At 41.5% G+C, this 12,237-nt stretch overlaps 1 protein-coding gene across 7 annotated transcripts in view; it reads left to right on the forward strand.

The window, feature by feature from the left end:
* The window catches only part of Cux1 (cut like homeobox 1), a 325,002-nt gene that overhangs the window by 194,788 nt on the left and 117,977 nt on the right, over nucleotides 1-12,237 (forward strand). For all 7 annotated transcript variants that reach the window (XM_087903516.1, XM_087903517.1, XM_087903522.1 and 4 more), the window contains 3 exons: nucleotides 165-302; nucleotides 2,957-3,080; nucleotides 10,210-10,286. In XM_087903516.1, coding sequence (XP_087759642.1) covers nucleotides 165-302; nucleotides 2,957-3,080; nucleotides 10,210-10,286 — 339 coding nt within the window. The remainder of the gene's footprint in view (nucleotides 1-164; nucleotides 303-2,956; nucleotides 3,081-10,209; nucleotides 10,287-12,237) is intronic.

Consider the following 12,237-nt stretch of genomic DNA (forward strand, 5'->3'; position numbering starts at 1 on the left):
CACCTACTTAGTTGCCCCCCAGTAAGGAACTAAGGGTATGTCAGCATAAGAGGACTTGCCTAGAATCCACCAGTGAGAACCTGAGAACATGGCTTGGCTGTGGTAGTGTTTCCTGGATGAGGGTCTGGGTACAGTATGCTGATCTGTGTTCTCCCATTGTGTAGATCCTGTACCAGCCCTGGACCTCGGGCAACAGCTGGAAATAAAAGTGCAGCGTCTACATGACATTGAAACGGAGAACCAGAAGCTTAGAGAAACACTAGAAGAATACAACAAGGAGTTTGCCGAAGTGAAACATCAAGGTCAGTGGCAAATCCTGCCTGGCTTTGCTTTCTTCCCCTTCCCCCTTAATTGCCTTCTTCATACTGTTGGGACTGGCTGTAATTGTTACCCTCCTCATGAAGCCAGGGTGGGGCAAGCAGCCGAATCTCTTAAACAAAGATAATGACACTGCCTAACTATGCCACAGCTAAACTTTTCCTCCCGCAATAACTACATTGGATTTTTTTATTGCTCTTGGTCTGGGCCGGATCAGGATTCTTTGAAAATTTCTCCTGTATCATCTTGTGATAGGATCTGTCATTTCAAAGACTGATGTGTCGCCTCTGGGCGACACCTGTCAGACAGCCAACTCCTGATCAAAGGGTCATACACAGTAAGTCATTTAGTAATTGCTACTGATCCATTAAGACTCCAGACAAGATGCATCCTTGCAAGTTGTGTGCTTACACACCATTCTTCCCATGTCGACCTCATCCATTCATTATGGATCTCCTGGAAAAGAAAGGGGAAAAAATAGACTCTTGACAGGACTACCTTACTTCACAAGTCAGGCGTGGCAAAGGCTTTTTCTTGACAGGGAATGAACAAATATAAAGAAATTTGTTCTACACCTAAAAGCCAAGTGTGTTCAAAATCCTAGAACCATGTCCTAGCCTGATGTAAGCTGCAAATCCAGCTACTTTGGAGGCCAAGGTCAGAGGATCCAAAGTTCAGAGTCTGCCTAAGCTATAGGTTGAGTTTAAGGCTGCTCTGAGCAATTTAGTAAAAGCAAAAAGAGAGCTGAGGTATATAGCTAAATAGTTGAAAATCTTCCAGTGTGGGATTGTGGGTGTGGTTCAGTGTTTACCCAGCCTTGCATCATCAAGGCCCTAAGTTCAATTCTCCATTGATAAAAAATAAAAACAAACAATACGAAATGCCCCAGAGCTTCCTGACTTCCTTGTGTTGAAGAAAAAAGCTATTCAACAGCAATCACAAGATTTATAAGGCAACTCCTAAGTTTCTTTTGTGTCTATGTGTCCTCATGGTTTTGTTTTAGAGATATAGATGAAGACCTCGATGGAAGGGAGGGGCATCAACCTGCCTGGCTCCTCTGCCTCCCTGCTATTTAGTGAGCTTTAGAAAACTAATCAAAAGCTCAATGACTAGGATTGTGAAGAACATTCTTTTGCCCTTAGAGAATGTTGGAGACTTGGGATGGGGCACTGTCTGTGGGAAGATCCATAAAGAGGCTGGAATGACATAGGAAGAGCTCCAAGGACAGACAGGCATGGAGAGTGGGCAGCTAGCCCCTGGCTTCTCTTAGGGACCCTTGATCACACACTGCCTGGAACTTGAATTCATGGTGGGATGCAGAAAATGTGGGGATCAGATCCCACTTGAGTCTGGTTCTACTGAGACTATGATGGCCTTTGGGACCACAAGGGACAGCATTGTCCTGCTTGGAAGGGAGTTGTTAGGCATGTGAAGCTGGGATTCTTCAAGACTTTTCTCTCCCCCAGCAACCTTCTGCAGCAATTGCCAGTAAAATTTGTTTCTTTTGAAATGCCCAGTGCCTGGGTTACAGATAATTATGTGCACACCTGCTTTGTTACACACACCTAGAGAAAATCTAGTTCTTTTTATTTTTAACTCCAATGGCATGCCTTTTTTGCTACCTTTGAGACAGGGATTTTACCTAACCCAGGTTTACCTCAAAGTTACCATGTATCTCAGGCTGGCCTAAAACTCAATGTATAGCCCAGTCTGATATCAGACTCACTGTAAACAGCCTTGGCTAAACCTCAAATTCATTCTGTAACTCAGACTGCCTTCAAACTCACCATGTAGCCCATGCTGACTTCCAAACTTACCTTGCATTTAAGTCTATCCTCAAACTTACTAAGAAGTTCAGAGTAGTCTTCAACTAGTAATTCTTTTACCTCAGCCTCCCTGAAAATGCTAACATCATTTCATTCCTCATTTGTTTTCAGAGAGTGTTCATGGGAACACACAAAATATACACTGCCTGACAGATGACACTACAGAGAGCTAGAACTACAAGCCCTATCTGGCCTGTCAGTTTCTGCTTCTCCATTTATTACCTCAAATACCTGTACCAGATTCTGGGAATGCAAATAAACTCAAGTAGACACGATCACCCAAACTCCATGGTGGTTTCTCCCTTCCCCAGTACAGTAAATGGCATTCAGCCACGGTACCTGGCATTTTTCATTCCATGAGAAACAATAGCAAAGCTGCCTTGATGAGGGCTTGATGAGGGCTATGTCTGACTCCACTTCCAAATGTTTGCCCCTTTCCTCTGTAGTAAAGTCTTTAAATCTACACCAAAACTTTATTAGTCTGCCCTCTGTAGAGGACCAACTTAAGGATGCATCAGTAAGACAATATATGTTTTACCATCGATTTCCCCCTTTTCTAAGTGTGCTGGAGGGACCACCACAATCCTTCCTGGCAAAACCCATTGATCCTCTCCAACTTGAATACTACAAGTTCAATTTCACATTGAGGGAGTAAAAGGTCCCCAAAGGGACTCATAACCATTGATTTTGTGTCAGCGTGGACAAGCTCAAGTTTAAAATACAGTGATCCCAGCAGGTTACAAAAGCCTGGTTCACCCAGCTATGAGGAACCGCTTCCCTTACCGCTGGTTTTTCGGTCTTTCATTCTGCAGAGGTTACGATAAAAGCACTTAAGGAGAAAATCCGAGAATACGAGCAGACTCTGAAGAGCCAGGCCGAGACCATTGCTCTGGAGAAGGAACAGAAATTGCAAAATGATTTTGCTGAGAAGGAGAGGTGAGTGCAGCCTCACAGCTCCCATCACCACTACAGCACCAATAAACACTTCACTTCTAACCCTGACGTCACATGACAGTTTGAAAAATGCACTTGTGAAATCAGCCCAGGTTGTTGACTAAAGTGTCAAAGCTCCTAAGCAAAGTTTTGTTTGAAGGACTTAGATGTCACTCAGTGGTGGAGCATCTGTCTGTAGTCCCCACTGTGAGTGAGGCCTTGGGTTCCATCCTCAACACTGCTGGAAAGTTTTGTTTAAAAAAAATGACAGCAATCCTTGCTTCTTCATTGTAAAATCCCTTGAGTGCAAAGTGTCACTTTTCTCCTGGTGGCCATGGCAACAGGCAGCCGGAACAGAAGTGTTTCTCAGACCTGCAGAATGAGAACAAGGATTGTATAAGTTGAACACAAGTTGACAAATGACAGCTGTACTTGAACTGAGGCAACAGAGGACAGGTTCTGCCAACATGTGCCTTCTGCAAAAAAGCCTGAACTCCATCTACCTTCATTGAATCTGATATTTATGTGTCACGTAAAAAATAGCTTTTGTTTTGTTTTGCTTTGCTTCTTTCTATTGTACCAGTACCTCATAAAGCAAGGAATTGAGGTACTCTAATCCAAAAATCTGAAATATTCTTGACATGTAAAACTGTAAATACTGAAAATGTTTAGTATGCCCTGGACTGAGATCACTCAAAATCCATACCTAGCATGCGCAGGATTGTGGTTTCCATCCCAGCACCAAAAGAAACAAAATGTTCAGGCTTTTTAGAGCACTCTAGACTTGACACTTTCACCCAGTGCCATCTATATAAAGATTCCAGAATTTAAAAATCTCTAAATAAAAGACTGTCACAGTTGTGGTCTACGCATTTTGGATGAGGGACCCTCGGCCTGGATCAGTAAAATGTACCAATGCTGCACCTGACTAATGACAGTTATAGCTTTCTAATGGTTTATTTTATTCCAGACTTTCTCCATAAATGAGTAGTTTTCTGCTAATGGAACAATTTAATGAAAATCAGATTTCTTGTAAAAGCTATGGGGACTCCTGAGCTTGTTAGTTCCAACTGTGTTAGTCAGATTTTTAAAAACTTTAGTTAAATTAAGATGTTAAATTTTAGCACTAGCATGAGGAAATGCACATACATTTTAACAGGAGGCACTAATTAGATTTATAGTTTCAAGTAAGTGGCTAAGTTTACTCACAAGGGGTGTGAGGTGTGTGTGTGTGTGTGTGTTTGTGTGTGTGTAGGCCAAAGGTCAGTGTCCTTTACTCTCCACTTTTTTCTTTGAGACAGGTCTCTCACTGAATCTGGAGACCAATTCAGCTAGACCAATTGGTCAGGTCCTCAAACTTGTGTGGCAAACAATTGACCCATTTAGCCATATTGCCAGCCCTCAGCATGGTGTTTTATTCTACTTGTGAGCATTGATTTCATGGCTAATTCACCAGAGTTCTATGGGGTTACCTCAAAAAGATCACAGGAGCCAGGTACAGTGGCACACACATGATTCCAGTATTCATGAGTCTCAGGTATAAGAATCATGTGTTCCTTTTTGTTTTGAACAAAGTCCTACTATGTAGCCTTGGCTAGTCTGGAACTTAATAGGTAGACCAGAATGGCTTCAAACTCCCAGAAGTCTGCCTGCCTGCGAGTGCTAGAATTAAAGATATGAAAGACATACACACCTGGCAGATCATGGAGCTACATAGCAAGACCTTGTCTACAATAGCAAAATAAAGCAAAAATAAAAGACATCCTGGGCAGTGGTGGTGCACGCCTTTAATCCTAGGACTTGACTCTCAAGATAGGCAGGCAGATCTTTGTGAGTTTGAGGCAGCCTGGTCTACTAAGTTCCAGGACAGCCAGGACTGTTATATAGAGAAACCTTTCCAAACCTATTCTTGGAAAACCAAAAGAAAAAGCTAAGCTGAGGCTCCTTCATAAAGCTCATGCTTAACTGCATGATGCCCTTGCTCAGTCTCCAACACCAATATATAAGAAAAAAAAAAGAAAAGAAATAAAAAAAAAAAACTTCTTCTGGTTATATTTCTGTTACTATGATAAAATATTATGACCAAAAGCAACTTGAAGAGGAATGTATTTCTTCTGTCTTTTAGGTCACAATTCATCATTGTTTGAAGTCAGGGCAGGAACATGGAGCAGAAACAATAGAGGAATACTTCTTTCTTACACATCCCAGAAGTACCTGCCCAAGGATGGTACCACCCTTAGCGACTGGGCCCTCTTGCTTTAATTAATAATTAAGACACTCCACACCTCTAAAATGCCTACCAGCCAATCTGATCTAGGCAATTTCACAATCATGGTTTTCTCTCAGATGACTCTAGGCTGTGTCAAGTTGACAATTAAATCTAACTAGGACACCTCCCATGTCTCACAGAAGCTTCAGGGATACTGTGGTGCTGAGTTCAGTGGCTCCATTTATAAAGAAGGAAAAGCTAGGTGTGGTGGTGCATGCCTTTAGTCCCAGAACCTGGGGAGCAGAGGCATTCAGATCTCAAACCTCTGAGTTTGGGGCCAACTTGGTCTATGACCAGTTCCAGATCAGTGATGGCTACATAGTTAGACCCTGATCTAAATACAAGTAAAAACGAACAAATATAAGGAAAATAGGTTCAGGCATGGTAGCCCATACCTTTAATCTCAGCTTTCAGGAGACTGATGTAGGCAGATTTATGTGAATTTGAGGCCGGCCTGGTCTACATAGAGTTTTAGGCCAGAGACCCTGTCTTACCCCCCCCCAAAAAAAGTGGAAAGAGATCCAAGTTCAGAAAGTAACCTCCACATGGGCAACATATACACAATAATAATTAAAATAATTAAAGAAAGTATGGTGCAATGCTTGATTGTGCAGGAAAATACAGCACTCTAAACCCCTCACTTCCTTCCATGAAAACTGGATAAGGGGATATGAGCCATCTCTAACCATAACTCTTCTTAGTCATGGAAACTATAATTCAATAAAATTCACAACAGCCTGAGCAAACAATACAGCAAGATAAGAGTGAAAACCACAGGATTTAAAGTTTCATACATTCACTGGCAGAGTGTTCCAGATTCCGTCCCTAGCACCACTTACTCAAGTATGTTGACATCAATTTTACTCCCAGCACTGGAGAGGTAAAAAATCAGGAATTCAAGGTTATCCTCAACTCCATAATCAGTTTGAGGCCAACTTGTGCTGCATGAGACCCATTCTCAAAAAAGAAAGGAAGGGAGGGAGGGGGAGAGAGAGAGAGAAAGAAAGAAAGAGCTTGTACATAGTGTAATAGGTAGCATGCATCCCTTCAGCCTCATACAGTATGAAAGTGTGGAAATAAATGATATGGGAATGTAGTACTGTTCGGGTAAATTCAAATTAGGTAAAGGAATGGATTATATTAAAAGAGAATAATATTTAGGGAAAGGAATGAAAACAAAACTTTACCTTTATTACCTTTCTTTACATGCAGAAAAAAATCATGTGGAGCCAGGCATAGTGACTATGCCTGTAATTCCAGCAAATCGGAACCTAAAACAGGAGGATTGCTGTGACTTCAAAGCTTGCCTTAGAGAGTTTTAGGCTAGACTGGGCTACAGAGTCTTAAAACCTTGATTTTAAAACTGAGATGTCTCAGTATATCAATCCTTTGCTCTACATGTATGAGGAAAGTGTTTTGTATCTCCAGAACCCACATAAAATTGGGCAGGCATAGCAGTGACCTGTAATCCCAGCTGAAGCAGAGACGAATCCCTAGGATATATTGACCCCTAGATTAGCTAGAATTGTCGAGTTGTGGGTTCAGTTAGAGACTTTGCCTCAATAAATAAGGTGGAACATGACCAAAGACCAACTTCAAAATTTCAGCATTTGGCCTACACACACACATACACACACATGATTTTAAAAATCTAACTGGATGTGGGATTTAAATAATAATTAATTCATTATATACCAAAAGAGAACTTTGATATTTGATATTTTTAAATATTTTTAAGTAAAAAATCTTTATAATAATATCTGGAAAAGTATATCAATATAACCATCCAATATTTAAAACAAAATTTAAAAGACCAATAACAGTAAAGTTTTAAAGATATCAACAAAGAGAGAAAAATATATTTATACTGCATAAGATAATGAGTGAACTTTTATTCATTATTTATTGATTTTTAGCTATGCGTATGTGTGTCTGTATGTGAATTGGTACAGGAGAGTGCATGTGTATATATATTCTTTCGTGTGTGTGTGTGTGTGTGTGTGTGTGTGTGTGTGTGTGTGTGCCTGTATGTGCGCCATGTGCATGCACTGCCTGTGAAGTCCAGAAATGGGCATCAGATCCCCTAGAACTGGAGTTAAGACAGTGATGAGCTGCCTAATGTGGGTGATGGGAACCAAACCCAGTCTTTAAAAAGAGTAGCAAGAGCTTTTGGCCACCAACCCCAAGCTCTTCTACATATACTCAGAGCTCTTACAGATTAATGGAAAGAAATGATCAGTTCTACTTGCCATACATGACAGTACATGCCAGTAATACCATCACTGAGGAGGTATAGGCAGAAAGATTGGGAGTTCATGGCCAGCCTTGGCTACATGAGACCCAGTCTCAATAAACAAACAAACAAAACTAGTAACTACCTTCTAAAAGTGGGCAGAGTTGATATTTGAGCATACAAAGAGACAGCAATAAATACTGAGTTTGATTTTATCCAGTGTTGGCAGGGTTTACAAAAACACATTGGCAGGAGTTTAAATTAGAGGATTTTAATTGGGAAGTTCTTAATATCTATCCAAAAAGAAAAACAATTACATAAAGCCTGTGACCATTAAAATTACTTTGTTAGAAATTTTTCCAACAGATTTACTCTTCAAGTTAGCCAAAAACATAGTTGACGAAATTTTAGCAGAAAGAAACTAAACAGTCTTAGGTATCTGTGGCGTTTTGGTTCAGTTTGCTACTGAGAATGAGGGGTAGCAATATATGCTGAAACAGAGCACTTCCAAACTGGTGATGAAGGGAAAGGCACACTGCCAAGCACACAAGTAGAAGAAAGGGTAGCTTCATGTCTCATGACCCAGTACACAAGAGGCTGAAGCAGAGAATTCTAGAGTTGGAGGCCAGCCTTGGCTAAAGGGAGTAACTTTCTTAACCCTCCCCTCCATAAAAGTAAGTGGGGGAATGGAATTTATATTGCATTATATCATTGTTACATTTTAATTTAATTCATACATACTGTTACATGTTACTTTGCTTTGCACTGTTACTTATTACTGTATGCTACATATTATTCAGAAGCATAAGACTTGTCAGTCTGTTGTGTTAGTGGATTGTGTATTAGTTCACATGCCTTTCATGTAGTTTGTATGCCTGTAGTTATTTATTATAGCGTTGCATTGTAGAAAAGGACAAGGGAACTTTGAGGAGTAAAAGAATTAAGAAAGACTGTACTTTTTATCCTCTTGTAGTATGTGTTTTTTTTTTTAAAAAAAAAAATGGAGTGCCATCTTCAATCCCAGCCCTTGGGAGGCAGAGGGAGGTGGATCTTTGTGATTTGGAGGCTAGTCTGGTCTACATAGTGAGTTCCAGAACAGCCAGGGCCTAGTAGAGAGACTGCCTCAAAATATAAAACAAAAACAAACAAAACAAAACAAACAAACAAAGGGCCTTGGGACCTGGAGAGGTGGCTCAGTTGATAAAATTCTTGCTACAAAAGCTTGAGGGCCTGAGTTCATATTTTCAGTGCCCATGTAAAAAAGCCAGGTACTGCAACACAACTGTAATTCCAGAACTGGGGCATGAAACAGGTGGATTGATTGCTAAGGCAATTGGATTGAGTTCAGGGTTCAGTGAGGAACACTGTCTCCAAAAATAAGTCAAGAAACAGTTGAAGAATATACAGGCATTGGCCTCTAGCTTGCGCGCATGGGCACACACACAGACATACATGATCATATAATTTTTAAAGTGGGATTTCCTTAAGACTTATTTTTAATTATGTGTATATGTATGAATATGGGTAAGGAGTGTGTGTCCAGGTACCTGCAGGGACCAGAAGAGGCCAGAAAAAAATCTCTAGAATTAATCACATGCACTTGTTAGCCACCTGATGTGGGCACTTGAAAATGAACTCTGGTCCTCTGCAGTTTTATAATTTATGATGGGTCCTCTCTCTCTCTCTCTCTCTCTCTCTCTCTCTCTCTCTCTCTCTCTCTCTCTCTTTCTTCCGAGACAGGGTTCCTCTGTGTAGCTTTGGAGCCTGTCCTGGAACTCGCTCTGTAGACCAGACTGACCTCGAACTCACAGAGTTCCACCTGCCTTTGCCTCCTGAGTGGTAGCATTAAAGGCGTGCACCACCACCGCCTGGCTAAGGGTCCTCCCATTTTATAATAGACACACATGGGAAGTATTAGTAAAACTTTTCTAGAGGTGACAGAAATTTGACTCTTTTTATTTTTCAAGCCATCATTTCTCCTCTTTTGTACCCTCAGTTTATTGTGTTGAGGATATATTAAATTCATGGATATAAAAATGATGAGCTTGTTTTTAGATTTTTTTTTTTTTCGTTGCAAACACAGAGGAAAGCATGCTGTCTCTTGACTGAGGACAGCATTTGGAGACCATGGGAATAGTAAACTACTTTCAGATATTCAGAATTACCCCCACCCCCACCCACTGTGGTAGCATTTGCGCTCCACTTTAGAGGAAAGGACAGCTGTCACATCTGTTTAGGACATCCTTTATGCCAACAGATTCCTTTTCTGTGTCAGCAGAATGTAAATGTATCATTCTTCTCCCCGACTTAGGAAAACAATGAGTATGTGATGATGCTATTTCATTTCTTTTTAATATCTGCTATCTCAGAACAAGTTCCATATAGGAGAACCTTCCACACTGATTGCCACACATGTCAGGTCCTGCAGAGTGCACACAGTCCACGTTGTATAATACGCATTCACAAAGATGAGATGCAGAGATTCAAGCTGTCCTGGGAGGCCTGCCTCCAGCTGGGCCTCCCTGAGAAGAGTGCTGAGCAGTGGGGCTCAGGGCACACAGCCTATCTCAGTAGTCAAAACAAGATGACCAATTTGGGTTCATTTTCTCTCTCTCTCTCTCTTTTCCCAGAAAGCTGCAAGAGACCCAGATGTCCACCACCTCAAAGCTGGAGGAAGCTGAGCACAAACTCCAGACTTTGCAAACAGGTTCGATGCTCTCCATCCTATTTGAAGACACATGTGGAAGATGGAAGTAGGCTGGGCAAGCATGGGCAGTCTCCTGGCCTGTTTCTAGTCCCTCTGCTACTTGTTGCTTGGGGATCCTGCACTTAGGCACCTTGAGCCCACATAAAGCCTGATATCAGGCTGATCTACCTGACTGCATTAGTCACTGCATTGAGTTGCTAATGTGGATGTGGGTGGCTCTCCTGCCTTTTCCCTCCCTGCGCCAGCCATCCTTCCTGTTCTTCTTTCCAACAAACACTTCTAAATCACCAAACTGTCAAGAACTGTCATCTCATTTGGAACAATAATGGGGGTGAGGGGACTTAGTTCTACCCAAAATGAAGTTAAGAACTGTTAGAGCAGAACCTTTAAATTCTAAAAGATACCAAAAAAGGTCATACCAAAGTTTGCCTTTCTTTTTTTTGTTTCCTTTTCTGAAAAGGAAGCAGCATGGCATCTTTAAATGTGGGGAGAAAAATGAGGAGACATCATGATCCAACTTAGAACACAAATGTTACAGGGACAAAAAATAGTCACAACCAGTTTAACAGTCAAATGAGTAAATGTCCAAAAATTGCAAACACCAAGCTACTGATGTAGCTCTGCAAAGGAGCTTTTGTTTAGAATACCATCAGCAAGGGACTGGGAACCTACTCAGTGGTAGAGCACCTGCCTAGAATCTTCCATTGAGGGGCTCCAAGTGTGGGTTAATTGTAGAGTTCCTGCCTAGTATGGGCAAAAGCTTTGGTTCAGTCTTTACCTTATACATGCATGTATGTATATATATATATATATATGTCTACACACGTGATATAACACTTAAAAATTATAGAAAATGAAGAAACAGTCCAGCAGAACAGTAAGTGAAGTAGCAGGAAGCTTTGAGAAGCAGTGTGGATCATAAGGGAAAGAGCTGACAGTTTTTAACGGTCAGGGATTTGCAGATAAATCAGTGACAGATGGTTTTGCCTATCATGCTGTCAGCTTTTTTGAAACAGATAATGCCATTGTGGCTGAGGATGCAGGAGCATGGTCACAGGCTCTGTGTGGATGTGAATGGGAGAGTTGCCTCTTGAGGCTTGCTGGGTGGTATGTAGGGGCAAGTGTGCTCAGTTCTTTACCAACTGCCTTACTTCTGAGTGTGTTAAAAGGAAAGCTGATTGGTCTGCCTGTGGCCGAACACGGAGAGACTTCCATTCTAGACCACTAAGGGAAAAGATGCGCCTCAGAAAATACTCTTAACCATCCCATTTATGGAGCTATTAAGATCTTCATGTAATCCAGGCTAACCTGGGCCTCATGACCCTCCTGCTTCTGCCTCCTCTGTGCTGAGATGACAGGCATGCACCACTATGCTTTGCTCTTCTGTTCGGCCAGTAAATGAAGTTGACAGTCCATAGATGAGGTTTCTTCCCCTACCACAGAGCACACTCTTTTAAAATAAACTTTGGGTCTGTGTGGATCGCGGCATGTGTTCATACATATGAGTTGTAGATGTCTGCAGAGGCATTGGATCCCTTTGGGGTTATGGACAGTTGTGAGTTGTACAACATGGGTGCGGGGAGCCAAGGGTGAGTCCTCTGCAAGAGCTTAACCTCTGAACCATTTCTCCAGCCCACAATAAAGTAAATAGAGGTATGTATTAAATAATTATTGAAAATATAAATAGGAGCTGAGGAGTTTGCTCAGATCCATAGCACACAAACATAAGGATCTGAATTCAATCTCTAGAGCCCATGTAAAAAGCCATGTGTGGTGGACCACGCTTATAATCCCAGTCCTACCAAGGTAAAGACAGGTTGGTCCCTGGAGCTCACTGACCTGCCAATCTTGCCTACTTGGTGAGTTCCAGGTCAGTGGGAGACCCTGCTCCAAAAACAGCAAGGTGAATGGCATCAGAAGAACACTGAAATTTGTAGCACATACACATACG

The sequence above is a fragment of the Myodes glareolus genome, chromosome 2, assembly GCF_982192425.1.
Source record: "Myodes glareolus chromosome 2, mMyoGla1.1, whole genome shotgun sequence".
NCBI classification, from domain to species: Eukaryota; Metazoa; Chordata; class Mammalia; order Rodentia; family Cricetidae; genus Myodes; species Myodes glareolus.